Source organism: Anopheles coustani, chromosome 3 (genome assembly GCF_943734705.1).
Source record: "Anopheles coustani chromosome 3, idAnoCousDA_361_x.2, whole genome shotgun sequence".
Lineage (NCBI taxonomy): Eukaryota > Metazoa > Arthropoda > Insecta > Diptera > Culicidae > Anopheles > Anopheles coustani.
In genome coordinates, this window is record NC_071288.1 from 4310410 (window position 1) to 4337899 (window position 27490).

At 48.7% G+C, this 27490-nt stretch overlaps 5 protein-coding genes across 8 annotated transcripts; 3 read left to right on the plus strand and 2 right to left on the minus strand.

The window, feature by feature from the left end:
* Positions 1-511: 511 nt before the first annotated feature.
* On the minus strand, positions 512-26509 carry LOC131260749 (small ribosomal subunit protein uS12m). The gene is made up of 3 exons (XM_058262560.1): positions 26416-26509; positions 26296-26351; positions 512-1086 (listed from the first exon to the last, which is right to left on the minus strand). The coding sequence occupies exons 2-3, from the start codon at positions 26345-26347 to the stop codon at positions 725-727; spliced, it is 414 nt and encodes a 137-aa protein (XP_058118543.1). The 5' UTR covers positions 26348-26351; positions 26416-26509; the 3' UTR covers positions 512-724.
* Positions 5259-8561, plus strand: LOC131272767 (aminopeptidase N-like). Its single transcript, XM_058274617.1, has 4 exons — positions 5259-6301; positions 6430-6770; positions 6842-8105; positions 8176-8561. The coding sequence occupies exons 1-4, from the start codon at positions 5259-5261 to the stop codon at positions 8399-8401; spliced, it is 2874 nt and encodes a 957-aa protein (XP_058130600.1). The 3' UTR covers positions 8402-8561.
* LOC131259771 (aminopeptidase N-like) lies at positions 9224-12115 on the plus strand. Its single transcript, XM_058261352.1, has 2 exons — positions 9224-10580; positions 10644-12115. The coding sequence occupies exons 1-2, from the start codon at positions 9224-9226 to the stop codon at positions 12113-12115; spliced, it is 2829 nt and encodes a 942-aa protein (XP_058117335.1).
* LOC131259775 (aminopeptidase N-like) lies at positions 13128-16347 on the plus strand. Its single transcript, XM_058261361.1, has 2 exons — positions 13128-14173; positions 14480-16347. Exons 1-2 carry the CDS (start codon positions 13128-13130, stop codon positions 16326-16328), a joined length of 2895 nt encoding a protein of 964 aa, XP_058117344.1. The 3' UTR covers positions 16329-16347.
* On the minus strand, positions 17632-25416 carry LOC131260748 (E3 ubiquitin-protein ligase NRDP1). Of its 4 annotated transcripts, none has more exons than XM_058262556.1 (5): positions 25390-25416; positions 19945-20389; positions 18479-19066; positions 18237-18402; positions 17632-18151 (listed from the first exon to the last, which is right to left on the minus strand). In XM_058262556.1, the coding sequence occupies exons 2-5, from the start codon at positions 20032-20034 to the stop codon at positions 18048-18050; spliced, it is 948 nt and encodes a 315-aa protein (XP_058118539.1). In that variant the 5' UTR covers positions 20035-20389; positions 25390-25416; the 3' UTR covers positions 17632-18047. The 4 variants fall into 4 exon arrangements, with proteins under 4 accessions (XP_058118539.1, XP_058118538.1, XP_058118541.1 ...); XM_058262555.1 differs by having other exon boundaries at positions 19945-20386; positions 25299-25413; XM_058262558.1 differs by lacking the exon at positions 25390-25416 and adding an exon at positions 25299-25389.
* Positions 26510-27490: the final 981 nt, after the last annotated feature.

A 27490-nucleotide genomic window follows, 5' to 3' on the forward strand; every position in this document is an offset into this window, starting at 1 on the left:
CGTCTTGTTCCCTAGAGGCAAATTCCCTCACGTAAATGTTGCGGAATCCACCACTGGTTGTCCTTCTAGCGAGCGAAGGAAGCAATCCTTTTTTTCCCTTTTTGCCGACCGCCCGATCGGTGTTAGAATGGCAACAAATTGTCCGTGTGTATGTAGCAGCTTTTCCTCACCCGAAAAGCGCAATGATTTGCTAATTTTACTCAAACAATTACCGCACACCTTTCGACGAGGAGGAACCTTCGAAAAAGGTTCGAGGAGAGTATTTTCATGCAAATTACCTTTCTACCGGTGTTTGCGGAGGCTCTGTGACCAGCAAGCGGAGTCGGGCGAAGGTCAAACAAACGCGATTCCGTTATTCGTCTTGGACCGAGGAGTGATGAGGAGGCAGTTTTCTTTCAACGGATTTATTTCTTTGTGATGCGTTACTTTTCCGCCTGACTTACCTTGTGTGTCTTGCTCTGTCGGCCAGATATGTTTCTTGAAAAGGGTTTTTCGTAACCATCTGAAATTCACTACCGACTGTGATAGATTTCTCGAATGTCTCGTTGGATAAGAATTGAAGAATTCCATCCTTCCGGGAACGCCACTGGTAGCGTGTGTTTTTCTCTTAGTAAACCATTTCTCGTACGATCTTGTTGCTTGTTCGGGGCAGTTTTATTTTACTGTACAACTATTCAACCCACAAAAATGCTACACTCCGCCACGGTGACTTCCGCTACCGCTACTACTTCTGCTTGATCACGTGCGGCAGATCGTACTTTCCGCGGACGCACTTGATCTTCACGCCGGGCAAATCCTGACAGCGGCCGACGCGCACCAGCACGATGTTGTGCTCCTGCAGGTTGTGCCCGATGCCGGGAATGTACGCCACCAGCTCCTTCCCCGTGGACAGCCGCACCAGCACGCACTTTCGGTTGGCCGAGTTGGGCTTCTTGGGCTTCTTGATCAGCGTCTTCAGCACGACTCCCTTGGCGAACGGTTTACCATCTAGCGGTTGCCGGGGTGGCCGCACCTTGAAGTGTGGCCCCGTCCGGTGCATCTGGTTCAGGGTGGCCATCGTGTTGCGCTGCATGAACGACGAAATGGCTGCAAAAGAAAGGAAAGAGAACCAAACTTGAGTGAGACCGTGATTTCACGTGGATTCTTGATTCGATCTGGCACGTGACCGGTTGATTTAAGTGGGTTTTTCATTGGGGTGAAAGGATTCCCGGCGGATTCAGGCGTCTTACGCTCGTGCTATAACCAGCTGCTGTTTGATCGACCCTGCGTTTGTCGACCATTGTTAGCTGCGATGGAGACGGCGTGATGCCTCACTCAACAAAAAGGGCTTTCATAGAAATTAAAAAGGATGAGGATCGAAGATGAACGCGCATAAATTTGAGATACAACTATCTAATGGTTCACAAACCACAAATAAACCGATAGACCACAATCAAATGAACTCAACTCGTTCGTTTAAAGGGAAAGAGTTTTCTTTCATGAATCAAGGATGTTTCAAAATACTGTTTTTCACGAGTTCTGCCCGGGAGTACGTTTTACCGTTATTTTTCGGTGCAATTTTCAGCATTCTTCTAAGATGAAGCATTTAGTTTCTTGCAAGATTTCTTTTTATAAATTTCATTTGTTGAAACATATTAAATTTATTTTTCTATTTAGGAAATAAAATTAAAAAATTTGGATAATTTGTCACTGAAATTGAACAGAAAATCTTAAAAAAGGATTGTGTACATCAAATGTTGGGTGTCAAGTACCCAACCTAATTGAATTTTGATAATTAAATAAAAAATTTCAGTAAATTTAACTGAAAGAATATTCGTCTTTGTTTTCCAAAGAAAAACAATCCTGTTTGAATTTCGTTTACCAACAAGCTAACAAATTCGATATCGTACATAAAATCTCTTTCGCCATCCGGGAGGGATATCCGATATGATCGATAGCCCGTTACGAAACACAAAACGATCAAAGTAGGATGGTTTTTCCCCTGTGTCCTGAGATCGTCCTGCGCGATAACGCTTTCGACTTGTCAACACCCAAAAGGCGACTTGTTCAACATGATGTTTAACACGTGTTAATCAGCGTTCGAGTGCCGCAACGAAGAAAGCTGGCATGTTGGTGTCGTAGCGGTAATGATAGCTTCGGTGTTGACCCCCCCACTCCTTCATTCCTTTTGTGTGACGTCTTAACCTCGTCCTCGTCGTGAGTTTTCCTTTCTTCGTCAATTTTCATCCTTTTTTGTAGTACGGCCCTTTTTTGTCTTCGTACGTTGATTCGTAACGAAGGAGGAAACCATTCCACAAAGAAACAATGCCACCTTTGACGGATCGATCGATTCATCCTTTTGTTTCGTCCGTGGTTACGCTTTGATAGAACCGTTATGGTCTTCTGCGCCAGTTGTGTTCATCGATTATTTTTGTCCTTTTGTCACAAGGTGGTCATCACAAACGCTTGCATTGTGTGGTCAGAGAAAGGGCTTGCATAAAAAAAGGCTTATGCTGACCGGGAATAAGCCAGACCAGAACATAATTGACCAGTTCGATTGAAAAAACTACGAGAAAACATCAGTGGAAGCGCGGTAGAATGGAGAACTCAATTGATTATCACAAAAGAATATGGGCGTTAGTTGCATTTTTGTTCCTTTTGGAAAATGTCAATAGAAAGATCGATCGATCATCGTTGCACTAGTTTTAAAACTTAAGGGAATTTAAGGTTCGTAACAGACTAATATCGGTTAACTGAAGGTAACAGTGACAACAGAGAGCTGAACGCTACAATTTGAACATCTATGAGGACGCTTAATGCGATGAGTTTATCCACAGATTTCATTATCGCATCGGATGAATCTATTTCCGCGTCCTCGATGGCATACGGCACACAGAGCAGACTTCAGAGCGTCAGCTGCATGATGGTGAACAGGCTGGACAACCCATTTTCAGGTACCTGGCAATGCTAAACCAACGATTAACATCTTCAACTGGTTTGGTCACAACCTCTAAGGGACGATTGATAGCACATTCCTCAGCGATGAGTTTAAACTCACCAGCTACACCATTTTCCAATCGCTCACACTCATCTCACCTTTCTTTCCCTATCGCCTCTTCCATCCATCCTCGCAATCTAGAAGGGTTTACACACGGAGGACGGTTGGGTTGCGCTTCACCTAATTCCGGATTCCACGTTCGACCTTTTCGTCGAACGCCATTTGTTGCAATTCCACACCCGCACAATCTGTCCTCGGCGATGCTGGCCACGATTAGCGGCCCAATGGTCAGAAAACGGTCTTCAGCAGCAGCAGGATCATGACGTAGCGGAAAAACATGTCCCGGTGCGATGGTGGACAATTTCTTCTCCAGCGCTGACCGTTTGCCTGCCTCAACCAAATCTCCCCGCACGGCCGAGCGGGGAAATGGCCGATGAAAATTGTGACACATTTTACGAAGCTCGAGCATCCGCATGAACCGTCCGTCGGCATAATCCTTTTCGCCCAAAAGAAAGTGCACAATAATGCGTCCCACGGACTGGGACTGGGTTAACCTTTCCTTTGGCCACGTTTGAAGGGGCAGATGTGTTTTTTTTTTTCCTCTGATGAACCGGACATTGGTCGGCAATACTCGTACAGTTGTCGCTCGTCGGTCGTGTGGGCAATGGTTGCAATTTGCGGCGTTCGACCGATCCCTCGGGATAATCGGAAGGGGTGATCAAACAAATTGATTTGGAGGAAATGATTGAAGGTGAACCAATTCTTCGGTGTGCAATGTTCTATTGATTTTATTTTTCTAAACTATAAATTGTAAAACCTACATTTTCCGTTCAAAACGATAATAAATGTTAGGTATTCACAAACTTAATCAAATTGGTTTAACAAAATATTCTGTTGAAAATAATAAACGAAAAAGTCTACTTCAAAAACGGGAAAGTAGTTCAAACTTACTTTTTTCTTCCTATTTATCCTTCAAAGCTTTCAAGAAAGCTCAACTTCTTACAAGACATACTTCAGTTTCCTTCGAAGAAACCAAATTGCATGCAGGATGCAGTAAGAAATCACTGAAGATGCATTCAAATTCAATAAGCTTACGAGAACCGTGGAGCCACAAGCTTGCACATGTACACAACCCTGACAATGCGAAAAAAGGGAATGATTTTACCCAAAAGCCACCCAAACTTTCACACGTGCAGAAGCAAACGTCATCCCTTCGCAATGGGTCAAGCCAAGTAATTTCCACGAACAATAGACCCCGGATGCATTGTCCGGCGGATTTTGCCCAGAAAGGACGTCTCCGAACTGAACAATAAAATCCAATCTATATGTAAATTGGTTTTCCCAATCCCCATCCTCTCGTGGCACTTTACCTTTTTTCCAATACCTCATCCAATTGGATGCTGGACATTATCCTTCTCGTTTCGTTTTGGCAAATTTGTTCCGATGTTGCACACAAAAGGAAAGCTCATCTGGAAGCTTTTGCCACATTGCATTCAACCCAATGTCCTTTTTGGCTATGTGTGTTGCGAAAAGTTGGCCGTGACATATCGAATGTCCCAAAATGTGACCAAAAAAGGAGAGGTGACACACTTAATTTATTCCACAGGTGTGCAAACTTACGCTTAGACAAAGCAATAAGAGTAAATTAAAGAGCTTTGTGGCACCTGCAAGATCGTAACTTTTTCCATTGCGGTAGATCTAATAGAATACACGAGACTTTGATGTTAAAAAACTAGCTGAAAAATGCAACAATAGTTGCAGCAAGTTGAACAAGAGATAATTGAAAGAGATAAAGCATTCCGTTGGTTTACATAATGTCGATAGTCGCCTAATCGTGTTATGAATTTGCAATGAGGAAATCCCTTGAATGTCGATTGGCTTTATCTTGATCTCCGTTAAGGCATACTTGGGTTTTATATAACCGTTAAATCGCTAGTCGATAAGATACGTGTGGTGTGTGTTTTACTTGCAGTTTGGTAAAATTCCAACACCTGGTGACGTTGTAACCCTTTCAAAAAAAGGAATGCCACGGGGAAGAGAAGCATAACCGAATCGGAGTTACGAAAAGAGATAGAGGATGAACAACAACCAATGCTTATCGTTTCGTCTTCTATCAGTCGTTGGGACGGATATCTAAATGATGCATCTATTTTTATGACCACACGGGCGGTGTCTCGGACCCAACCCCGGGAGCAGAGGAGATTTGCTTGCTTATCTGTCCCCCCGTGGGGAGTGTTTAAGTGGCCGCCATTCCACCGCCAGTCGCTCAGTGTCACATACGATGGCGCGCGAATTGGTAAAGTGTTCTACGGTGAGCTCGGGAAGGTGGCGGATTCTTCCGGCGGTGGTTCTGTTCCTCCTGTCCAACGGTGGTTGTAGCAGTGCCTGGCTAAGTCCACTGCCAGATGAGGTGTTGGTGGCCGGTGATAGGTTTCTGGAAGCTGGCGTGTTGGAGGTCGTTCCAACGCAGGAAGTCGATAGGACGTACTTCCTGCCGAACAATTCCATCCCGACGCATTACTCTATCTCGCTGTACACGGATATCCACAACGATGTGCGGACGTTCAGTGCTACCACCAGGGTGCACCTAACCGTGGTGGAGCCAACTAGTGTACTGACCCTGCACGTTCAGGAACTCACCATCCAAACGGCGATACTCCACCGATTTCCCAACTCGGGGGGCGATCCGATCAAAGTTGACACCCCATCGTGGAAAATAAACATCGTCCTTGAGCACATCGTTTTCCAGTGCTCGCTCGTGCTTCCGCAGGGAGACTACATCCTCGAGGTTGCGTACACCGGCACGATGCGTAACTACCAGAGTGGATATCTAGTGTCGAGGTACCGCGACGACGCAGGGCTGTGGAAATCGGTCGGCACGACTCACTTCCAGGCCACGCTCGCTCGCCGGGTGCTGCCCTGCTACGACGAGCCGGCCCTAAAGGCAACGTTCGACCTGGAAATCACCCACCATCGAACGTACAACGCGATCGCCAACATGCCGAGGAAAGGCGTTACGATCGCTCCCAACAACCGGGAGTACCTGGTGAGCACGTTCGAGCGGACTCCCCGAATGTCTTCCTATCTGCTTGCGTTCGCGGTGACTGACTTTGTGTCGTTGGGGGACAAACAACACGAGGTGGTTGTGCGCAGCAACGCCGAGGAGGACGCAAGATATGCCGTAGATGCTGGTGCGGCGATTTTAGAACGACTTGGGGATTATCTGGAAAACTCCTACTTCGACCACATGCCGAAGATGACTTCGATCGCCGTGCCGGACCGTGGCACAGGTGCCATGGAGAATTGGGGTCTAGTGACGTACGGGTAAGTACGGGGCCGTCGTTATGCGCTTATCGCCGGAACCTCAAATTGCCCCTTCAATTAAAAACCCCGAACCATCGATCCCGATACTAAAAGGCAGCCGCACTGGAAATAAAATTGTCCGATTACAGAGAACCGTCGCTGTTGTACAATCCGACCGTAAACACCTATCGCAATCGTAAACGAGTGACGACCGTCATCGCCCACGAGTACGCCCATCAGTGGTTCGGGGATCTGGTCAGCCCGCAGTGGTGGGAATACATCTGGCTGAACGAAGGGTTCGCCACGCTGTACGAGTACTATGCGACCCGGCTGGCCATGCCCGGCGACGAGTACTGGGAGCTTTTCACCGGCGAGGTCACCCAGCGAGCGTTCCTGCAGGATGCGAGTGAAACGATTCGGCCGATCAATTGGAACGCCGCCTCGCAGGATGACGTACCGAGGCTGTTCGATATCATTGCCTACCAGAAAGGTAAGAAGAGATGCGTTAGATGGAGCTTGTGTAAATGTGACATTGACTCTCGCCTTTCTCACACCCCAAAGCCGGCAGTGTTCTGAACATGTTCAGCAAAGTACTCGGTGAGACGAACTGGCGTGAGGGCCTTAAGACGTACCTTTCCGACCGAGGATTTGAGGCGGCCACTGAAGCAAACCTGGCCACCCACCTCCAGCAAGCGATCGACGGCAAGAACGTCCTACCGGAGGGTGCCAATGTGCGTGACCTTCTCGCATCCTGGACCGATGGGCCCGGATTCCCAGTGCTCAACGTGCGACGACTCTACCGCGACGGAGAAATAATTCTCTCCCAGGAACGGTTCCTCGCCGATAAGGTCCTCCCAAACAACCACGTCTGGCACATTCCGTACAACTACGCGTACAAATCTTCACCGACGTTCTATGAGCTGGAAAAGCACGAATGGCTTTCGTCTCACGCCGTAAAAATCTCCACCCCTGTGCCAGACGACGAGTGGGTCGTGTTCAACCGGCAGCAGATGGGTTACTACCGGGTGAACTATGACGCCCGAAACTGGGAATTGATCGCGGAAGGACTTATGGAGCGGCACAATGACATCCACCGGCTGAACCGGGCGCAACTCATCGATGACGCGTTCAATCTGGCCCGGGCGGATCTGCTCGACATGGCCGTGGTGTTGCGCTTGATGCGATACCTTCGCATGGAGAGGGACTATGCCCCATGGCAGGCGGCGGATAAGGTACTCACCTACCTTTACGACAAGTTACGTGGCACGGAGCATGAGGAAGCGTTTGTCGCGTACGTCGATGGGCTGATTTCGGAGGTGTACGCTACGACACCGGTCGATACGGTCAATACCTCCGAGTCGACGTTGTTCAAGTACCTACGACAGTTGATCACCGGATGGGGTTGCCGAATTGGATATCGAGACTGTCTAGAGCGCTCCCGGGAGGCTCTAAGGAAAGAGTTCACACCCGAGCAAGGCTCAGAGGCGGTGCAAGTGCATCCCGATGTGAGAGCTGTTGTTTACTGCTACGGCTTGCAAGAGGACGTTGTGACCGAGTTCGAGGCTATCTACCAACGTCTCATAGCGTCGCGCAATCAGGCGGAACGGACAGACCTCATCGATGCACTGGGATGCTCCAAGAATCCGAGCAACATTAGGACGATGATTGCGACGATTTTGTTCAGCGCTTTGCCCGACACGAACTTTGTGTACCTCTCGGAAGAACGTGGTCGAATATTCGAAGCCATCGTCGCCGGAGGAAGGGCCCCTATCGATACATTAATGGTCGTGCTCAGCGACGTTGTTACCGTACAACAGCTGATGGCGTAAGTATAATCCATGATTTTTTTATAACTTATTGAACTCTTCTAACATTTCTTCCTTTGCCTTCTCCAGTATCGTCGGTGAGGGAGCGATCACAAATGCGATCACCAATATCGCGCGACGAACTAACAACGCGCAGGAGATGGCGCAACTCGAGACGATGCTAACCTCGCTTCAAACGTCCCTCGCCCCGAGTACCCTCGCTGCCGTCCGGGAAACGGCATCCTCACGCACCCAATGGTTCACGACGGCCGAGGCACTGATTGTGGGCGAGTTCCTAGAGCGGTACAATGTTTAATCAGGATTCTAGAATAGGTAGAGATAGGCGTTGCGTTGCGTATTGATTTAATTCAATCACGGAGTCGTGACGTGCTCGGGTGTGGGGAAGGGCAGAGAATCGAACAGATGATTGCTTATCGTATCAAGCTGTCAACGGTAGGCGCTCGTCGAATGAATGGCTTGCCCACCTTGATTGTCCAATCAAACGTAGTGTGTTTATCAAAGTGATCCATTGATGAGATTCATCCAGAAAATAAACAAACGATGATGAACGGAAACAATCCTTGCCTTGGATCTTCTTACTGAAGAGCACTATGGGTGCGGTTTGATTTAATTTATGGCCAAAGGGGTATTTGTTGTTGCTTGGATTTTCGCTTAGAAGCTTGAATTAGTAAAGTATCTTCGAGTAATTTTCTAGCCATAGTAACATAGTTTTTTGCTGGGTATTTTTCATCGGTTGCTATAGTAACGCTTCATAGTCGAGAACGCGTTACTATGGCAAACTGATGATGTAACGACAATTTCAACGATTGATGCTACTCGTGTAACTTGATTTTTCTTTAAAGAAGTGGAAAAATTACACATCGTCTAACCTACACCCGCAGTCAATAGCACTCTCTTATCAATTGCTCGTATCACGAGAAGTTTAAGGCCGAGATAAAGCACTGGATTGTGTAACATCGATGGGGCTATCTATTAAATAATGAAGACACTGTTCAATCACAGGTGATTACCATATCGCCCTGTAGCTTAGACAAGGGTAACAAACCCAACAGCCAGCCGGAGTATAAAAATCAAACTCCCACCACGTCCGGCACGTCAGTGTGCTTCACCACGAGAGATGGTGATGAAATTAGGGAAAAACTTTGTGCCGCTCCTGCTGTTGGTGGTGGTCTCTACCACGTCGGTGTTTGGCCAGCACCCGAATCGTCCGGTCCTGTCCGAATGGAGTGATCGAGAGTTCGCCCAGGTGCCGTCGGACGATGCGCAGCCTCGGGACGACCAAATCGACCAGAGCTACCGTCTGCCAACGCACACGGTACCCTCGCACTATACGATCCGTCTGCACACCGACCTGCACACGGGCAGCCGGGCATTTCAGGGCATCGTCGACATCCACTTCGATGTGATCGTACCGACGGACACCATTACCGTGCATAACCGTGGGCTATCAGTGTCATTCGCTTCGCTGTACGCTAAGGAGGAGGATGGACTTTTGGTGGAGTTTGGATTCCCGCAACATGAACTGGACACCCGTACCGAGCAGCTTACTTTCCGTTCGGGACAGGTACTTCCGCTCGGTAGCTACGTTCTGACGGTGACGTACAGCGGAAACCTGGAGACTTCCTCCAACAGTGGCTTCTTCTTGAAGTCCTACGTCAACGACGAGGGAGAACGTCGCTACGTCGGAACGACCCAATTTGAGTCGACCAACGCTCGTATGGCGTTCCCGTGCTACGACGAACCCCTGCTTAAGGCTACCTATACACTGTGGATTACGCACGTCGCTGAGTACAACACCGTCTCCAACATGCCCGTCGAAGCCGTGGAACCGTCGGAAGAGCACGAGGGTTACGTAACGACGAAGTTCGGACCCACGCCGAAGATGTCGACCTATCTGCTGGCCTTCGGTGTGTCCGACTTCGTGGCGATCGAAGATGGACTGCAGCAGGTCTACGCTCGCCCGAACGCGATCCATGAGGCCAAGTTTGCCCTGGAAGCCGGTGTCCGTGTGCTCGATGCCCTGAATGCCTACACCGACGTGTCATACTACGACTACATGCCGAAGCTTTCCCAGATGGCCATTCCCGATCGAGGAGGTGGTGCCATGGAAAACTGGGGTCTTGTGAAGTACGGAGAACCGGCATTGCTTTTCAACCCGGAGCGTAACACGTACCGCGCACGGAAAGGTATTGCCGTCGTCATTGCCCACGAGTACGCTCATCAGTGGTTCGGGGACCTTGTTGGTCCGCACTGGTGGAGCTATATCTGGCTCAATGAAGGATTCGCCAATCTCTACGGATACATTGGGGCCGATCTTGCGTACCCTTCGGAGCGCTATTGGGATCTGTACGCGGTTGAGAACGTACAAAACGCGTTCGGACCCGATTCCACTGACACCATTCGACCGATGACGCAGGATGCCACAACACCGTCGGCCATTTCGGGACTTTTCGATTCGATCGCTTATGACAAATGTGAGTAAAGTGTGGTGTTTATATAGCACACACAATGCTAAGGTTTATTCCTATCCTCCACAGCTGGAAGCGTGCTTAACATGTTCCGTACGGTCCTCGGGGACGACAATTTCCGTGCGGGTCTGAAGGTGTACCTTCTGAACCGTCAACTAGATGGCGCGGTTGCGGATGATCTCTACGCCGGTCTGCAGGCAGCAATCGACGAAAAGGATGTACTGCCGGAGGGTGTAAGTGTGAAGCTACTGATGGACAGCTGGACCACGCAGCCGGGCTATCCGGTGCTGAACGTTCGTCGTAACTACGACGATGGTTCAGTCATCCTCTCCCAGGAGCGATTCTATGCTGACAAGCGCGTGACGAACGATAACCTCTGGTACATTCCGTACTCGTACGCTACCGCCTCCGATGCCGACTTCGAGGATCTCTCCGAGTTCCAATGGCTTGCGAAGCAGGCCGAACGGGTCGAGACCGGCGTTGCCGCCGATGATTGGATTCTGTTCAACAAGCAGCAGGCGGGATACTATCGTGTGAACTATGATGCACACAACTGGCTGCTGCTGGCAAGTGCTCTCCGTGCCGATCCGGAAGCCATCCATCGCTTCAACCGGGCGCAGCTGATCAACGATGCCTTCAACCTGGCTCGGGCCAACCGCCACGATATGGCGCTGGCGCTGGACCTGCTGACGTATCTCTCGGGTGAACACGAGTACGTCCCGTGGGCTGCGGCCAACGGTGTGCTGAACTACTTCTACAACAAACTCCGCGGAACGGCCAACTACCACGATTTCATCGTCTACGTTGATGCCCTTATCGGGCATGTGTTCGACACGCTGGGCGACATCACCACCGTGCCGGAAGATGAAACCTTGCTGCAAAAGTATCTCAAGCAACTCATCTCGACCTGGGCCTGCCGCGTCGGATACACCGAGTGTCTCCGGCAGACGACTGAGGCGCTGCATACGGCCGTTGAAACCAACACTCCGGTCCACCCGGATGTCTCGTATGTCGTGTACTGCTACGGCCTGAAGGGAGCGACCGATGACGAGTACCGGTGGCTTTTCAACCAGATGATCTCGTCGGGCAACGAAGCCGAACGGTCCGTACTGATCGATGCCCTTGGTTGTGCCCAGGACGAGAGCCAGCTCGTTTCCCTTGTCGCCGTCGCCATCGGAGGCAACTCCGAGCTGAACAGTCTGCTGAACGGCGAACGCTCCCGTATCGTGTCCTCGATCTACTCCGCGGGCCGTGTCGGCGTCGAAGCTCTCGTTAAGGCACTGTCGGATCCGCCGGTTGCACGCGAATTCGTTGATCGGTTCGGCCAGGGTACGCTTAACAGTGTGGTGTCGAATGTGGCCTCGCGCACCAACAACGACGGAGAGTTGGAGCAACTGGACCAGTTCCTTGCCGCTCTCGGCGATCTGATCAGCCCGGAAACGGCCGAAGCTGCTGTACGCACCGTCAAGACAAACGCCGCTTGGTTCGAGACGTTCGAAGGAGTTGTTTCTACCAACTACTTTGCCAACTTTGCCAAGTAAAAATGGAGTCATAAAGCCGTTCAAATTTAGTATTTGTTTCAAAATAAAAATCAACCACTCGCTACAAAATCAAAGCTTAATTATATAGAAGATATTTGTGGATAAATGTCCGAAAATGTTCCCCAGGAGCTCATCCCAAACCAAAAACCCGTTGAGGCGATCAATTCGATTCCCTACTGAAATCTTTCAGTGACATAAGTCCGTCTGGTGTGAAATATATCATCACACAAACAATACATAATCTTGATACGCATAACTATCTCAAAATGTCTATCAAGGGCCGCATTTAAGTGATAATGATAACACACATACGCACACAAAACGCTTGTTTTACAACCTTGCTGCTTTCGGTCTTATCGTAGCGTATTATTTCTTCCACAGGCAAGTTACTGCCATTCATTCGACGATGGACAACAATGAAAGAAATAAGGTTAACGATCATCAAAACGTCCCTTATCAACGGGCGAAATGAGATTAAAAACGTGTTCACACAACAGATTGATACTCCATTTCCGCACAAATATCTAAAAAATTGCCTTAACTATTTATATTACATAACATAGGCTAATTTATGACCCCTTAACAGCAATAAATTAAAGGTGAATGGATGTACGAACAATGATTTGACGCTTCCTTTTGAAGGGATAACGTACATCCTGTTACATGTGGGGCCAAAAAGGTAGAGAAATTCATACTCTTCCCCGCACGAAGCTACCTCAGCGCTACTCTTCTGGGCCGGTCAGTCATCATCAGACTATCATTTTTCGCACCTATCTAATCTTTACAATCCCCAATCGGTCCCCATTGGTATTCCCAATTGTGTTTGATTCAATGCGTTTTTATCACCACCGATCAAGTGAGGCCTAAAGCTGGCCTAGGAGAAGCACTCCGGACGGGAGACACTATAAACGATCCGGCCTTAGGCGCACTTACGTTCAGTCAGTGTTAATCCCTTCGCTGCGAAGGAACATCCTCTCACCCGTGGAGGAAGTGAAGAACTTTGTGTGCAAAAATGCTATCCCCAAAGAAGGTGATAGGGGTTGGAGTGGTCCTCGCCGTCCTGTGCCTGGTGGCTAATCCGGTGTCGGCTGGACGACCCGCTTGGAAGTGGCTTGTGGAACCGTCGGATAATACGCTCGCCTTCGAGCAGGATCAAGAAGCTACGCCGGAGAGCCTTTTCCCGAGCCGTCGCCAGCCGGTGGATGAGTCGTACCGGCTTCCCAGTAGTACGGCACCGGTTCACTACCACCTGGCGCTTCGGACGGCGATCCACGAGAATAATCGTCAGTTCACTGGCACGGTTACGATTCACTTGCAAGTCCTCGAGGCAACCACGACGATCGTGGTGCTAAACCGAAGGCTTACGATCCAGCGTGCGGCACTCCTTCAGGAGGGTACCGGTGGTACCGTTGGCCCGGAGCTGGAACAACCTTCTTTCACGACGGATACGCGCACGGAACATCTTACGTTCACCCTGTCGCAAGTGCTACAGCCCGGTTCGCGGTACTTCCTGCGCATCGAGTTCCAGGGCCAGCTGCAAAACAACAACAATATGGGCTTTTTCGCTTCGTCCTACCTCGACGCGAATGGTGTGCGTCGCTACCTGGCCTCGAGCAAGTTCGAGCCGACACACGCCCGTTCGGCCTTCCCGTGCTACGATGAGCCACTGCTGAAGGCCACGTTTGAGCTGGAAATTACGCACTCCGTCAACTACAACGCCGTGGCGAACATGCCAATGGCCGGTACGCCCGTACCGGATCCGGACAACGCAAACTACGTGACGAGCAAGTTCCAGGTGTCTCCGAAGATGTCCACCTATCTGCTGGCGTTTGCCGTGAGCGATTTTGCGATTCGCACCGCCGGCCAGCAGACGGTGTATGCCCGCTCGAACGTCTTCGAGGAGACGCAGTTCCCGCTGGAGGCAGGCAATAGGATTCTGGACGCGCTAGGCGTGTACATGGACGTTTCGTACTACGAGTTTATGCCGAAGATGACGCAGATTGCCATTCCCGATCGGGGCACGGGTGCAATGGAAAACTGGGGCCTGGTTGCATACGGGTGAGTGCAAAGATATGTTCCTTAGCAAACACGATGATGTAGTAGATTAAGAAATCTCCTTAATCATTCACCTCATGACAACCCACATTGGATCATCGTATCGGACAAAAGATTCGATGTCCCAATGACTATGCTACTATCATTGTGAATAATTTGTGTTGCGTGTGTGTGCTGCTATCGCACTCGCGTATGGTCCCTTATCATGTCAGAAACAATCGTGTGATTGTTTTATAACCACCTGTTAAAATAAAAAGCTCATGCACTCATCTCTATCGGTTGTGTCTGATTCCTTCCATTTTCCAACAGAGAACCCGTTCTGCTGTTCAATCCGGCGATAAACTCCTATCGCAACAAGAAGAGCGTCACGACGATCATCGCCCACGAGTACGCACATCAATGGTTCGGCAATCTGGTCAGTCCGAACTGGTGGGAATTCATCTGGCTAAACGAAGGGTTTGCCACCGTCTACGAATACCTCGCGGCCCAGCTGGCCTACCCGGAGGGTGAGTTCTGGGAGCTGTTCACGGTGGAGGTGATCCAGAATGCATTCGCGGCCGATGCGAGCGAGTCGGTACGTCCGATGAACTGGAACGCGGGATCACCGGATGAAATTGCCGCCCTGTTCGATACGGTCGCGTACGATAAGTCGGGCAGTGTGTTGAACATGTTCCGCGAGGTGCTGGGAGACGACAACTGGCGCGCTGGGCTGACGATGTACATGCGAGAACGGCAGCTCGATGGCGCCGTGGCGGACGATCTTTACGCCGGATTGCAGGCGGCACTGGTTGCCAACGGGGTCACATTGCTGCCGGCTGAAGTAACGGTGAAGCAACTGATGGACTCGTGGACTACGGTTGCCGGATTCCCGATCCTTAATGTTTACCGAACGTACGGTGGTGAGGGGTCCAACCACGAGGTTATTCTCTCCCAAGAGCGGTTCCTGTCCAACCGCCAGCTTCCCAATAGCCACGTGTACCACATCCCATACGACTACACGGGAGGAAACGCGCCCAACTTTGAGCATTCGCCGGCTCAGTTCTCGTGGCTTTCTTCAAAAGCCGCTAAAATCAGCACCAACGTGCCGGACGACCAGTGGATCATCTTCAACCGTCAGCAGACGGGTTACTACCGGGTGAACTATGATGCCCACAACTGGGAGCTCATCATTTCGGCACTCCATGACAATCCCATGCAAATCCATCGACGCAACCGAGCGCAGCTGGTGAACGACGTGTACAACATTGCGCGTGCCGAACGCATCGACTTGGCGGTGGCCCTCCGTCTCATGGCGTACCTCCGGAAGGAGACAGAATACGCACCCTGGACGGCGGCCGGTAGTGCGCTCACGTACTTCCACAACAAACTCCGTGGTACACCCTCCTTCGATCACTTCCGGGTGTACGTCAACTCGCTGCTGGCCGACATTTACCCGACACTCTCGATGAACGAGCGTCCCGAAGAGACGATGCTGCAGCGCTACCTGAAGCAGTTCATCATCACCTGGGCATGCCGTATCGGACACGGCGATTGTCTCCAGCAAGCGCGGACGGCGCTCCAGGCCGCCTACCAGGCAAACACTCCCGTCCACCCAGACGTTGCGACCGCAATTTACTGCAACGGACTGGCGACCGCCGACGCAAGCAACGACGTGTTCGTTTGGGTGTACGATCAGTTCAAGAACTCGAACAACCAGGCACACCGTACCGTGCTGATCGATGCGCTGGCATGCTCGCGTAATCCGTCCCATCTAACGTCGTTCATCACGGTCGCCCTCGGCACTGGCAGCGAGTTTGACGCACTACTGTCCACCGAACGGACGCGCATCGTGTCGGCCGTGTACGGAGCGAGCCGGGAAGGTGTCGATGCGGTGATCGACTTCCTCTCCGTGCCCACGCAGGTCACGGAGTTTGTCAACCGACTCGGACGACCGGCACTCAACAGCGCCGTGTCGAATATTGCCTCGCGCACCAACACCCAGCAGGAGCTGGACCGGCTGAACGCCCTATTGGTTAGCTTGGGAACGGAGATCACCGAAGCCGTGGCCAACAGCGCCCGGGCGACGGTGCAAAACAATTTCAACTGGTTCAGCACCCTGGAAGGAGTGGTCGCAACGGAATTCTTCCAGAATTTCGCTACGCAACCTCAGGAATTGTAAAACGGTGTTCTTTTGGCTGACGAGGGTGATTATTATGTTTGTAACTAAATAAAAATGAATATATAGATTGTTGAAATCACGAATTGTTGTAGCAAACGTAGTCTTCACTTGCGGATCAAAAAGTCTCCCTAATCGAGAAAGTATTTGAAAAATCCAGTAACGAACATGAACATTCGATCTCCTCTCCTGATTTCGTAATCCTCGTCACCATTAAAGATCATTTTGAATCCTTCGCTTTTCATCGCTTCTTGGAGCTTATATTTTTCGGCATAGTTCGACCTTTTCTGAACATTAATCACCTGTGTTCGCATTCATTCCTCCACCATAGAGCCCACACACACACACACACATACGTCATTACTCATTCACGCATCGATCGAACATACAGCACATTACGCATCCATTCTCCTTATTCCTGCGCTCATTAGCATCTAGGGATTACAACAACGATTGAATGTTTCTTAGAGGCTACTATAGTACTACAAGGAAGAGAACGAAGAGTTCCACCATACAACGCATGTGGGTTGGGGCGTGATTTTGTTCAGCAGTTGATTTTTCCTTTTTTATCAGAGACTGCACCAAAAATTAAAGGAATTCTTATGGTTCTCCTTTTCCTTGTTGTTCTTAACGGCGATCGTTTGCCAGTTTTCCACTCGCTCGCAAACAACCTATCACACACGCACACACACACACTAACATTGAATGAAGTACTCCGACTTGTTCACTTTCGTTGGGCGAGGGGAGGCATCGAAGTGGGTTGAGCGCTGGAATCGGTTTTTTTCAGGCAAGCAAATGAAGGATGGACATTTCGACCATGTTGTGCGTATTTTACCGTAATCTCGTTTCCGAGAATGAATCAAAGGAGCGTTTTGTTTTAGCTCAAAGCATGATCACACTTAAACCAATGCTTGTCACCAGGCATCCATTGAATAAAATGGATTTCCCTCCAACATCAATCATGATCGAGGCATTCTTGGGAGTTTTTAGTCGCTCTGGAAAGAAGAACCACGACGATTGTAAATTACCAATATTGGTAAGTATTTTCTCTTTTTCACACTCCATCTCCTCCTCCTCCCCCCATGCGCAAACAAACAGGAACAAACGAGTCGAAAGGTAATTAAATCACAAACATCGAGTGCGTCACTCCTTTACACATCGATCGATCTCGCTAGATCCGTTAGCGAACCATACATTGACATTTTTGTCGCATATATGCCTGAGGTGCGTGGGATTGAGAGAGTTTGTCACCAATCCAACACCACACGCGCGACACATCATTCGTATCGTTTGCCACACAAATTCATACGTCCCGAGCTTAGCTCAAACGCAAACTAAAACCTAAGCCAGACGGATGTTGCGCCAGCGGCCTTTTAACCGGTGGACTTCCGGTTCGAAAATGAGGACCCTCCCCCATCGATGTTGCGAGTTTGCAGCTCGTGGATGGAACAGATTTCCGTTTTTTTTTTCGAGTAAAATCCACTCCGAGATCAACAGTCGTATCAGTTGTTTTGTTTTTCGGCAGCTAACAGTGCCTACGGGTTGGCGGTGGTTAAGTGGGCGGGCGGGGAGAGAGATACATTCCGACTCGTGTGTGTATCGGAATGATGGTTGTTAGATGTCAGGCGCTGCATTTTGCTTTCTGTTACGTCACTTGCAGACTTTTGGTACTACTCGCCCCCGCGTTCAGTAGTTGTTGCCAGTCATCTCCCCGCCCGCTAACTATTCGATGCCATGAGCAAATATCATCACTAGCCCCGGTTCCACCATCACGTCCTCGTTCATGTGCGTGTTATCGCATTGCAGTACAAGTACTGCTTGTTTTCCTGCAACAAAGAAATACAGATACAGATTAGGTCAAGCCAAGCCAAACTCGGTGCAGAATCTTCCTAGAGGGAGATTTTCGCTCACCCGGAACCCTCCGGCAGATATAGTTTTCGTAAATTCGTCGATTGTTTTGGCGAGTTTCCAGCGAGCTGAGGCCCCGGGGCCACCGACGCTCGTGACAGTTTTCCATCAGGTCGTCGAGTATGTGCGGCGGACAGCCGGATTCCGAGAGTGCCCGTTTGATCATGAGCTGAAACAACAATAAGCACATTCATTTATCAGTAAAAAGCATCCTCTGATCGCGGCCACTACACTCCAAAACCAACCTGCAACGCATCGTCCGGTGTGGAGATCATGCCACCCCAGCGCGTCACCCGAGCCCGGGCCAACCCGTTGCACCATCGCGTCACCTCGTCCCGCTCCATCTGGTCGGCAATGGCACGCATGGCGGGATTGGAGACGCGCATCGCGCGCATAAAGTCCTTCACCAGGTTCAGCTCGCGCTTCAGCTCGTTTATCACCAGGTTCTGGTCGTTGATTTCGTTCTTCAGCTCGCCCATCTTCTGCTGCTGACTGTGCACGAGCGAGCGCAGCTCCCGGAAGCAGTTGTGGTCCTTGTACTCGTCCTTCGGTATGACGAAGCCGCAACCCTTCTCGCAGGGCAGTGGCCGCTTCGGGTTGTGCTCGCACTCTTCGATGTGCGTCGCTAGTGTGTCCAGCTTCAGCACCAGCGTGCAACCGTACATGGCGTTCTCGCAGGTTATGTTCAGCCGGGATAGCAGATTGCGTAGGATTCTTGGCACGGCGCGGAGATTGTTGTTCGTGATCGGATTGCGGTCTACCGGGCAGGTTGGCTGCCGTGACAGCCACTCGGTGATGCAGCCACGGCAAAACGCATGCTCGCAAGCGACGGCCTACAATGAGAATAGGAAAAAAAGGAAGGTAAATAAGTGATACACTCCATAAACAGTAGAAGCCTTTCGTGCAGTAAAGCAGAGAGAGAAAGCCACTATTTGCTCACAGATAGCATCGAAAATCCACCTGACAAACAGAAGGTACCGTAAAAACACTACCAGTAGTGACAACAACGGCTTCTGTTATTTAAACCTCCAATAAAATGGGCTTATCAAATTCTTTACGACTTCCAAACACAGCGAAAAGTCTCCGTTAACCGAAACAAGCTCGGTTTAGTTTACATTACTTTCGTGTTATCTAGATGTAGATGAACACACACCAAAATTAACCAGATGTTCTTATCTATATTGGGCTACGAAAATAAACAGTGACTCAGACTATGATCAGCGATATCACATCCAAATTTCAAGATAAGACGTTTAGTGAGTAAAACTCGTCCAATTGCATCTACTTCAGACCGGAAACAAAAAAAGCTTTTCCAACGTCAGCCCTTCCCTAGAACGTCAAGAAGTTGCAACACCCGATCCTCTTCACCTGGTCCAAACTTCTCCGCTCGCCATCAATCATGAACCATTGCTGCACATCGAATAACACACGGAAGCAACCGAATGTGCCATTCGTTTTTTGGTCTTTCCGCGCCTTCACTTCGACTCTACGCTTGGTACGGCACAGTGATCGCTGTGATTACCATTTGCCTTTTCCTTCGGTTGTTGCATCGACCGATTCACGAGTGGACCAATTGGACAGTTACCGAAATTGCAGTCACTTTCTCTTCCGCAAGTGGCAGAGTTCCGCTAGGAAGAAAGGTCGTGCTACTGTGGCTTGTTCCTGCTCTCTCTCCCTCTTTCTCGGATCAATCGTATTTCCTCAAACTCACCTGCAGCGGTTCTTCCAGCACGCCGGAACAGATGGGACAGATGAGCTCCTCGTCGACGTCACCCTGAAACCGGGTCAGATCGTAGCCCATGGTGTTCAACCGGATGACACAATTGCCCCGTTTGCTCGTCGATATGATGAAGTCGTGGATGAGATGTGTGTGGCCACGGAGCGACGGAACGATCGATGACGGAACTCAAGCGCTTCGCGTTCGGTTCCGCCTGCCGGACACTACCATTGCCACTACCAGCACTTGCACGCACGCATCGGTAACGATCGGGAAACACTGTGATTCACACGCACACTCCACACTGATAGACACCGTGTCACAGTAAGGGGCACGACATCGACAAACCCTTCCGACCCGGGACACCACCGTTCACAAGAATGTCATACGAGAAGCTGATACTTAACGCCACGCGGAAGCACAAGATACCTCTGTTCTGCTGTCGGAAGTGAAAGAAATGGGGTTTTATCACCTACTGCCGCCAGCAAACATACACACAAACACACACACTACTGGAGGAGGCCTGGGGTCTGCCGGCATCTGTTGTTTCAATTAACGTCAAGGGGCAGTTCCATCTTTCCTCGAGCAGTTATCGAGCGGAGTAGTGGTGTTGCTGCCGCTTGCTTGATGCTCTTCCGATTGTTTTTCTGGCCTGGCCAGTGCACCCGCCGTCCACCAAACCAGTTCATCATAACCGCGCTCCCCATAGCCTCCAAACCCCCTACCCCCAACAACCAATAAAACGTTACCCCACCATCCGCGATCTCTTGATCTCACTCATCGATCGACTTCTTATGCACTTCTCATTCGCTCTTTTTCGCTGTTTCTCCACCGACCGGCGAAAGGTGATCGCGAGGTACGACGAAAGAAGGAAAACTTTGCAAAAAAAAAACATCCCCCCCGTTCTCTTCCCTTTCCTGCTTCCGCTCGGACGGAGGCGGTGGAATTTCGTATCTTTATGTTTCAACTAAGCAAAATTGTTGTGACAGAAATGTCTCCTTCATATCTCATTATTATATTCAAATAGTTTTTTGAGATATTTTAAATTAACAACTGGAATCACCGTTGATGAACATCGTTCCCTCAACAAATTTTTTTATTTAAAAAAAATTGTTTTACTACATTCAACATCAAAAGTCCACTCACTGAGCCACTGTGCAGCGGGGTCCAGGGGTGGCTGGGTGTTGGAGTTCCGCAGTTCTTCGCAGTCCATTTTCGCACGTTCTTCCCACCGTTTGCTACTTCCCCTACACCACCTCAGGCCCCGCGGTATCCCTTGGCGCCCGGGGTGCCCCCGGTTGATGATTTATATACTTTTACTCGCATCCTCCCCCGGAGGGCACGGACACAGATGGGTATGAGGAGGGAAAGAGAGGGGGAAATAAAAGAGATAGAATGAAGCAATCGGTAACCTTCTCTGGATCGAGCCATCGCCTCTTCGCGAAAAAGGGGCGATCGCGATCGAGAACAATGAGCAAGGAAAGAAACGGGCTAATGCACCCGATTTTCAAGTCAAGCGGGTGGACATCGTTGTTGTTGTTGTTGCCAGTCCCAAGGAAAGTATCCTTTGCTTGAAGAGATCCTTAAGGGTGTACACACGAAGATCGAGTCTCCTGTCCCGGTTGTTCCCCGATGGGTGTTTCTTATACACCAAGGGGTTGAATTTATTCTTATTTATTTATTTACTACCGTTCTCCGGCACTCGATCTTGATCACTCTCTACATGCTGATCAAAAGCCAAACACACATACTCACAGGTGATCGTGGTCACGGTGAACGGCAAAGCTGATAGAAAGAAGGTACGTACGCGAACAACGCGGTTTCTTCTTTGGCTCAGGTCAGAACTACTTCAGAAGAATCAGAAGAAGTAACATCAAAATGCATTAATGAGGAACAGCAGCAGTGGTGGTGTGTGTGTTCGTAAATGGGAGCGATATTTTTCTTTTGGCGATTTGCCAATCTTCCTCCAAAAAAATGATGGAAGGAAGGAGACGAACGGATAGTATCAGACGAAGATCAAGTTTCCTGTCTCCAACAAATTCGCCGAAAATGAAACGGGCTCTAAAACGAACAAAAAAAAACACACACCGCGACAAGGGGCTGCGCTGCCGTCCGCTGGGGGCCATTTATATTCGACATCCGCTTTCTTGCTCCGGTTCATCTCCGAGGGGAGAGAAATTCGCGAACACATGCGGCGTTTCACCTTCACCCTCCGTCCCGTGCCGTCCCTTCCGGAGGTGCGTCTTACATCGACGTTACTCCAACAAAACGGGCGAACGCCATCAGGATTGCGTTCCCACCGCCAGCTCTCGTCGCATTCGTCACTGCGATCGCGAAGTAGAGAGGAGTCTGTTGGTTTGCCAATTCGTTCGTTCGGACGGACGGACAGAAAGGACGGGACGGCGCTTTTCCACCGCGAAGGTAAAGCGAGAACACATAAAATACGGATGCATATACACATTCGCCCTCGTACATTCGCGGCGGCGACCGCAAAGGTTGAAGTCCGGGACCGGTGGGTATACACTCCGGTCATATTTTTTCTTTACGCTTCCCACCGCGGCGGGTTCTGCTTCTTTCTTGTGTGATGTTTTTTTTGCAACCCTTGGTCTGTTCACGTTTCGTTTTATACACCACTTTGTGCGATCGTCTCTACTAGCCTACTGGCATGAAGATTATTGCTGCTGCGACTGGAAGACTCTCTGCTTTTAAACATAATCAACCGTTTGACTGTACATCAACATAAAATAAGTTATTAGGCGACGATGTATCAAAACGTATAAAGTCATTCAACGTGCTTTAAAAAATTGATCATACAATATCCGACCAATCTGTTTCAAACTAGCGCCAGCAGTCAGATGATGTCAAACATTAACAAAACAGCATGAAATATGCGCGTGTTTCAGCATACGAAATAAAATGTGATCTCACTCACGAAAGAAGCCTTTAGCTACGATCGTAACGTATGTCGTGATTGTGAAAACCAGGCATAGGTTAAAAACACAATAATTCATCACTCGTTTTGCACGTTGGGATGGGATTTTTTCGCAGCCGTTTACGGTTCATGCTCCATTGCACGTAAAAATAACTTTAGAAAACGCAACTCTGCCGCAACATGAAACACGCCAAAAACGAGTCGCTAATCGATATCTACCATCTCGATCTATCGATCGATCGCGCTTCGGTGGTTGAGTTTTGCCTTGATCTGCTGAACTACTTTTCACTGGAGACCAAAAGCATTACACATACGCACGGTCACGCATTTGTGATGGATAAAAACCAAAAACCTAGACGCGCGTGTTAGCGAAAACGAGCTACCCGGGGCCACCATATAAAAGCAACAGGGTCTACACTACTTGCGCCGCCAACGCCGGTAGAGCTAGCTCGCGAAAGTGTCGTGTGTCGGAAGCACTTCTTTTCTGCCCTTCATTTTGCAATGCAACAGCCGAGCAACAAGTGGCCCTTCCGTCCGTCCGTCCCGAAGGGAGAAACAGGTTACCAAGAATAAAACCACGAACCAGGCCGCCTGCTGCCATCCTGCGCGCCGCTTCACATGCATGGGGAGCGCATTTTGAGGTTTCTTTTCCCCTTTTCTGCCCCTGTGATGATCGAGATCTCTTTTTGTCGATGAGATCAAGAACAGTGACATACACACACACAGGCACGTACATGCGCGGAAACTCGTAGCTGCCGGCACCTTAAGTCCAACGGACGCCCTAAGGATCCCTACGGGCCAGAGAATGGGGGAGAAACGCGATCGGTCGATCAGCTAAAAAGCAAAAACGGGATTCGATACGCGAAGGTATTGGTACCGGCCAGCAGCCGGGAGACTAAGAGCGGTCGACCAAAAGCCAGGCATGCATGCGAACGCACACCGCAGGAAAATGTAAACCGCAGCCACCAACCAAGCACGCAAGCAACATAGGAACCGACCCTCGCGTAAAGGGTGGTACGTGCGTTGGCCTCGTTTCTGCGCGGCCCTGCTATTAAAGCGCTCCTCTGCTTCTTCTCTCTACACATGTCTCTTTGTGCATGACTGTTTCTCTTTTGCTGCAGGTTCGGAAGGAACGGCGTCGCGAGCTCCAAGCCAAGGGAAGAAGAGAAACCAGTGGTGGTGGACAGACTGATATCCACAATTCGCACGGACATGCAGTTTCGCCATTTATCGCGAGTGCGTTTTGCGTTTCTGCTTCTGGCCATCCGGTGTACCAGGGCAGTAGTGACACGCCACCGTCGGTGGTGGCGCGAAGATTCATTCGGGGGACGGATATAACGGGATAGCCGTTGTTCCGACCAACCGCTTCTAAATCCTTGTCCTTGTTTTTACCCCTCTCGACGGACGGGCAACGGCATCCAATAGCAACCTTGAAAATATAATATAAAAGACATTACTAACAGAGCATTATTCGAATGCCGGCAACTACTAGTTGTCTTTTACGGGAATTTCTACACTGTTTACTGTAGTCAAAGCACGAATCATACGTGTGGTGCTTGGGCCAGGCTGATCAACTTTCAACACTTTTCCTCTAGTTTTCTGCACTTTGCACTCGACTTCCTTCCACCTGCAAGAGACCCCCATCCCACGCTTGCCTCTCCTATCTCGGACGATATCTTTTGTCAACCAAGCGTAACAAAGTTTTGTTCCTCACGGTTGCAGTTCGAGTTACGTGCAGCAGTTTGCTTGGGGGGTTGGGGTGCAACGATGTTAATTTATGCGCGAAAAGCGTAAGGCGTGCGTGTGTGTTGGCATTTTGAGGCGCACTCTTCTCAGGTGCGCTTAAAGGGCCAAATATACGGGAAAGAGAAACAGTGACTGTAGAGCAGACGAAATATTGGATGTGCATCATCATCACCGGTGGTGACATCTGTCCATTTTCACTTCCTCAAACACTTTCCATGTAGATGTTGGTGCTGGTACGTTTTTCATTACCAGAAGGTGAAACTATGTAACCAGCAATGAATAGCTCACATCAAACTTGAAAAATATGTCGATTCGGTTGACCACCAGTTAACTGTAACAAGTACGGAGGACTAAAAACTATGCATCTTACAAAAAAGAGGTAAAATGCAGCAGCAGGCTACGAATAAGTACGTCTCGGTTGAATGGTCACAGACCTCACGAAACGGCTAGGATTTAACGCTGTCCGCACTAATTACAGCCCGTTTTCGCAATCACGCAAACTTAAGCTTAATATTTTCACTAAAAAGCACACAAATTTAACACCTTCCACACACTTCACACAGGGGCTACGCGGGTGTTTCTTCTCGGGCTCCGAACGACAGTTCCCATTAGATTCTTCTGTACTCGGATCCACGGCACTATTGATCTGATATTAGTGGATTTAAGGCACCTTCGTGCTGGCAGTGCAAAACTTTTTGTAGCAAGGCGTTTGCTGAACTCTTTTGCACGGGAATTCAAACGCCAGAAGAAAATAAAGATACCTCTGTTTGGTGCGTCCACCTTTCCACGAATGGATGCTTTGACATAAGAAGTAGTGTTGGCAAATGGTGAGGATTCGGAAAATTTGAGGACTCGAACCCTAGACGGATTGGCTCCCATTTGAAGGATTCGATTTGGACTCGATTTGATTGGATTCTATTTGAACTCATCTGCTTTGAACTTTAGTTAAATATTTAAGCAGTGTTCAACTGTGAAAAATCGATGTGTTCATATGATAAGACGAGGGTTATGATAAGCAGATTGGAATCCAAGATCGGATTTGATTCTAATGATTCGAATCCAGACAGGGATCATCACTAATATGGGGTAAGGTGTATACACATTCTATTCCAGTGTTTTGTATATCTTGGGACAAATGCATCGAAATGTTCGCGATGATAACCGCAAGGAGCGAAATAACTACGTTTGCTTTTATATGGTTTTACGGAGATGTTTTAACCAAAGGAAATTTAAACTTATGTAATGAACACTTTTGCACATTATCACTTCATTATATACTTAATTAGCACCATCACTTTCATCACAACATTTGATTGACCGAGACCATCCATAATGGATTTTATCTCTTATTATATGTAATAGAAATCTGTATTCCTCATTACATATTTGCTAGATAGTTGAGGAAAAATACTATAATAATGTAGCACTTGACAAAATTATACATAAATTTAGGCACACCATATTTTGCTTATCGTATCACCATCCCAGCAGATCCAGTCGTATACATTGATAAATGTTGCAAACTTATTGTTTCATGCCTTATTTCGCTTTATATCATCACCATTAGGTGGTCAGACCACTATTTAAAGTGGAGCCTGTTGAATTATCTTTCAGCCGTATATTACACAATCTGGCCAAGAGGCGGCATGCTTAGGACTATGACATACCTTCTCCGGCAATCGATTTGGTGAGGTTGAATGTTTGTCGAAGGAAATTCATTGTCCTACAACAAGGAAAGGGCTAGATTAATAGCATATTCTCCCTGGCTCCGAATCCCGAATTCTTACCGTCCCACAAAATAAGGTCTTCTTAAAATTAAACAACTACTTCCAGCACCTTATGCACCGCTTGAAAAACTTATGTTTGGTCGAGCAACTTTTGTTTTGATTAAGCTAGAGGTGTGCGTTGTGACAGTATCTACTTAGAAAGTAACTAGAGCTCTTCGTATCTGAATCTTGTACCTAGTTCTTATTGGAAAAGTAAATCTAGTTGGACTCACAACGCCTGCCTATTTTGATCAGTTTACAAACTGAATTGTGAAAAAATAATTTAAATCCCTTTGAATAATGATTAGTATTATAATTGCTCTTAAAAAATGTCAGATTAAGTCGTATTGTGTACTGGCATAACTCATTATAGATGCATTTTACGCTTTAAAGTTACAAGTCAATAATTAATTGACTTTTTGAAACATTTCTCGGCATAAAATGTTATGCGTTGATTTATACTAAACACAATCCGGCAGACCAAGATTTATGCACATTCATAAACGTTCATTTTAAAGTTGCCGAAATTTTCTTTGTCCTGTCGCATGTAGCTGCAACACTGAAGCACCGTACAACATGTTGCAGGATAATGAATGAATGAAAATCTATAAAAGATCCAAATCAGCCCTCAAAGTGCCATTGTATCCTCATCAGCCTGGTGCGTCGGTTGTGCGATTCGCTCTCTCGCGGTCTGGTAGTGTAATTTTCTTCCCATCGCGGTTCCCATTGCGCAAGTAGTAAGAGAGAGAAAGTGATATTAAATCTTCTTCACACATCAACCACGGTGCTGGAAGACTCTGCTTGTGTTTGAATTTCTACTACCGACGCGTGCGAGGGCAACATAATTGACCATTTCATATTGGCTTGCAAGTAGTGCAAAGGTAGAACGAAAGTACGTTGCTGGTGTCTGGATTGTGGGATCTTATAAGAAGCCAATCGTATTGTGGCGCTGTGATTAGATTCAGCTTCGTCCTCTAAAACACGACTCACCCTCCCCCTAACGACGCTTACTCTAAAGGGACGTACAAGGTTTGTAGAGTCAGTCAGTCAACTTGGTTGTACGAAGCTTGCTTGCTTCAATACGATTTAACACCAA

What these genes read in the sequence shown, in the direction of transcription:
- LOC131272767 (XM_058274617.1), top strand. Translation starts at nt 5,259, where the DNA reads ATGGCGCGCGAATTGGTAAAGTGTTCTACGGTGAGCTCGGGAAGGTGG. An exon ending in TGGGGTCTAGTGACGTACGG is followed by an intron (nt 6,302 to 6,429) that starts GTAAGTACGGGG and finishes GTCCGATTACAG; the next exon opens with AGAACCGTCGCTGTTGTACA. An exon ending in ACCGTACAACAGCTGATGGC is followed by an intron (nt 8,106 to 8,175) that starts GTAAGTATAATC and finishes TGCCTTCTCCAG; the next exon opens with TATCGTCGGTGAGGGAGCGA.
- LOC131259771 (XM_058261352.1), top strand. Translation starts at nt 9,224, where the DNA reads ATGGTGATGAAATTAGGGAAAAACTTTGTGCCGCTCCTGCTGTTGGTG. An exon ending in TTCGATCGCTTATGACAAAT is followed by an intron (nt 10,581 to 10,643) that starts GTGAGTAAAGTG and finishes TATCCTCCACAG; the next exon opens with CTGGAAGCGTGCTTAACATG.
- LOC131259775 (XM_058261361.1), top strand. Translation starts at nt 13,128, where the DNA reads ATGCTATCCCCAAAGAAGGTGATAGGGGTTGGAGTGGTCCTCGCCGTC. An exon ending in TGGGGCCTGGTTGCATACGG is followed by an intron (nt 14,174 to 14,479) that starts GTGAGTGCAAAG and finishes ATTTTCCAACAG; the next exon opens with AGAACCCGTTCTGCTGTTCA.
- LOC131260748 (XM_058262556.1), bottom strand. Translation starts at nt 20,034, where the DNA reads ATGGGCTACGATCTGACCCGGTTTCAGGGTGACGTCGACGAGGAGCTC. An exon ending in TGCTGGAAGAACCGCTGCAG is followed by an intron (nt 19,067 to 19,944) that starts GTGAGTTTGAGG and finishes TTCTCATTGTAG; the next exon opens with GCCGTCGCTTGCGAGCATGC. An exon ending in TATCTGCCGGAGGGTTCCGG is followed by an intron (nt 18,152 to 18,236) that starts GTGAGCGAAAAT and finishes TCTTTGTTGCAG; the next exon opens with GAAAACAAGCAGTACTTGTA.
- LOC131260749 (XM_058262560.1), bottom strand. Translation starts at nt 26,347, where the DNA reads ATGAATTTCCTTCGACAAACATTCAACCTCACCAAATCGATTGCCGGA. An exon ending in CAAATCGATTGCCGGAGAAG is followed by an intron (nt 1,087 to 26,295) that starts GTATGTCATAGT and finishes TTTCTTTTGCAG; the next exon opens with CCATTTCGTCGTTCATGCAG.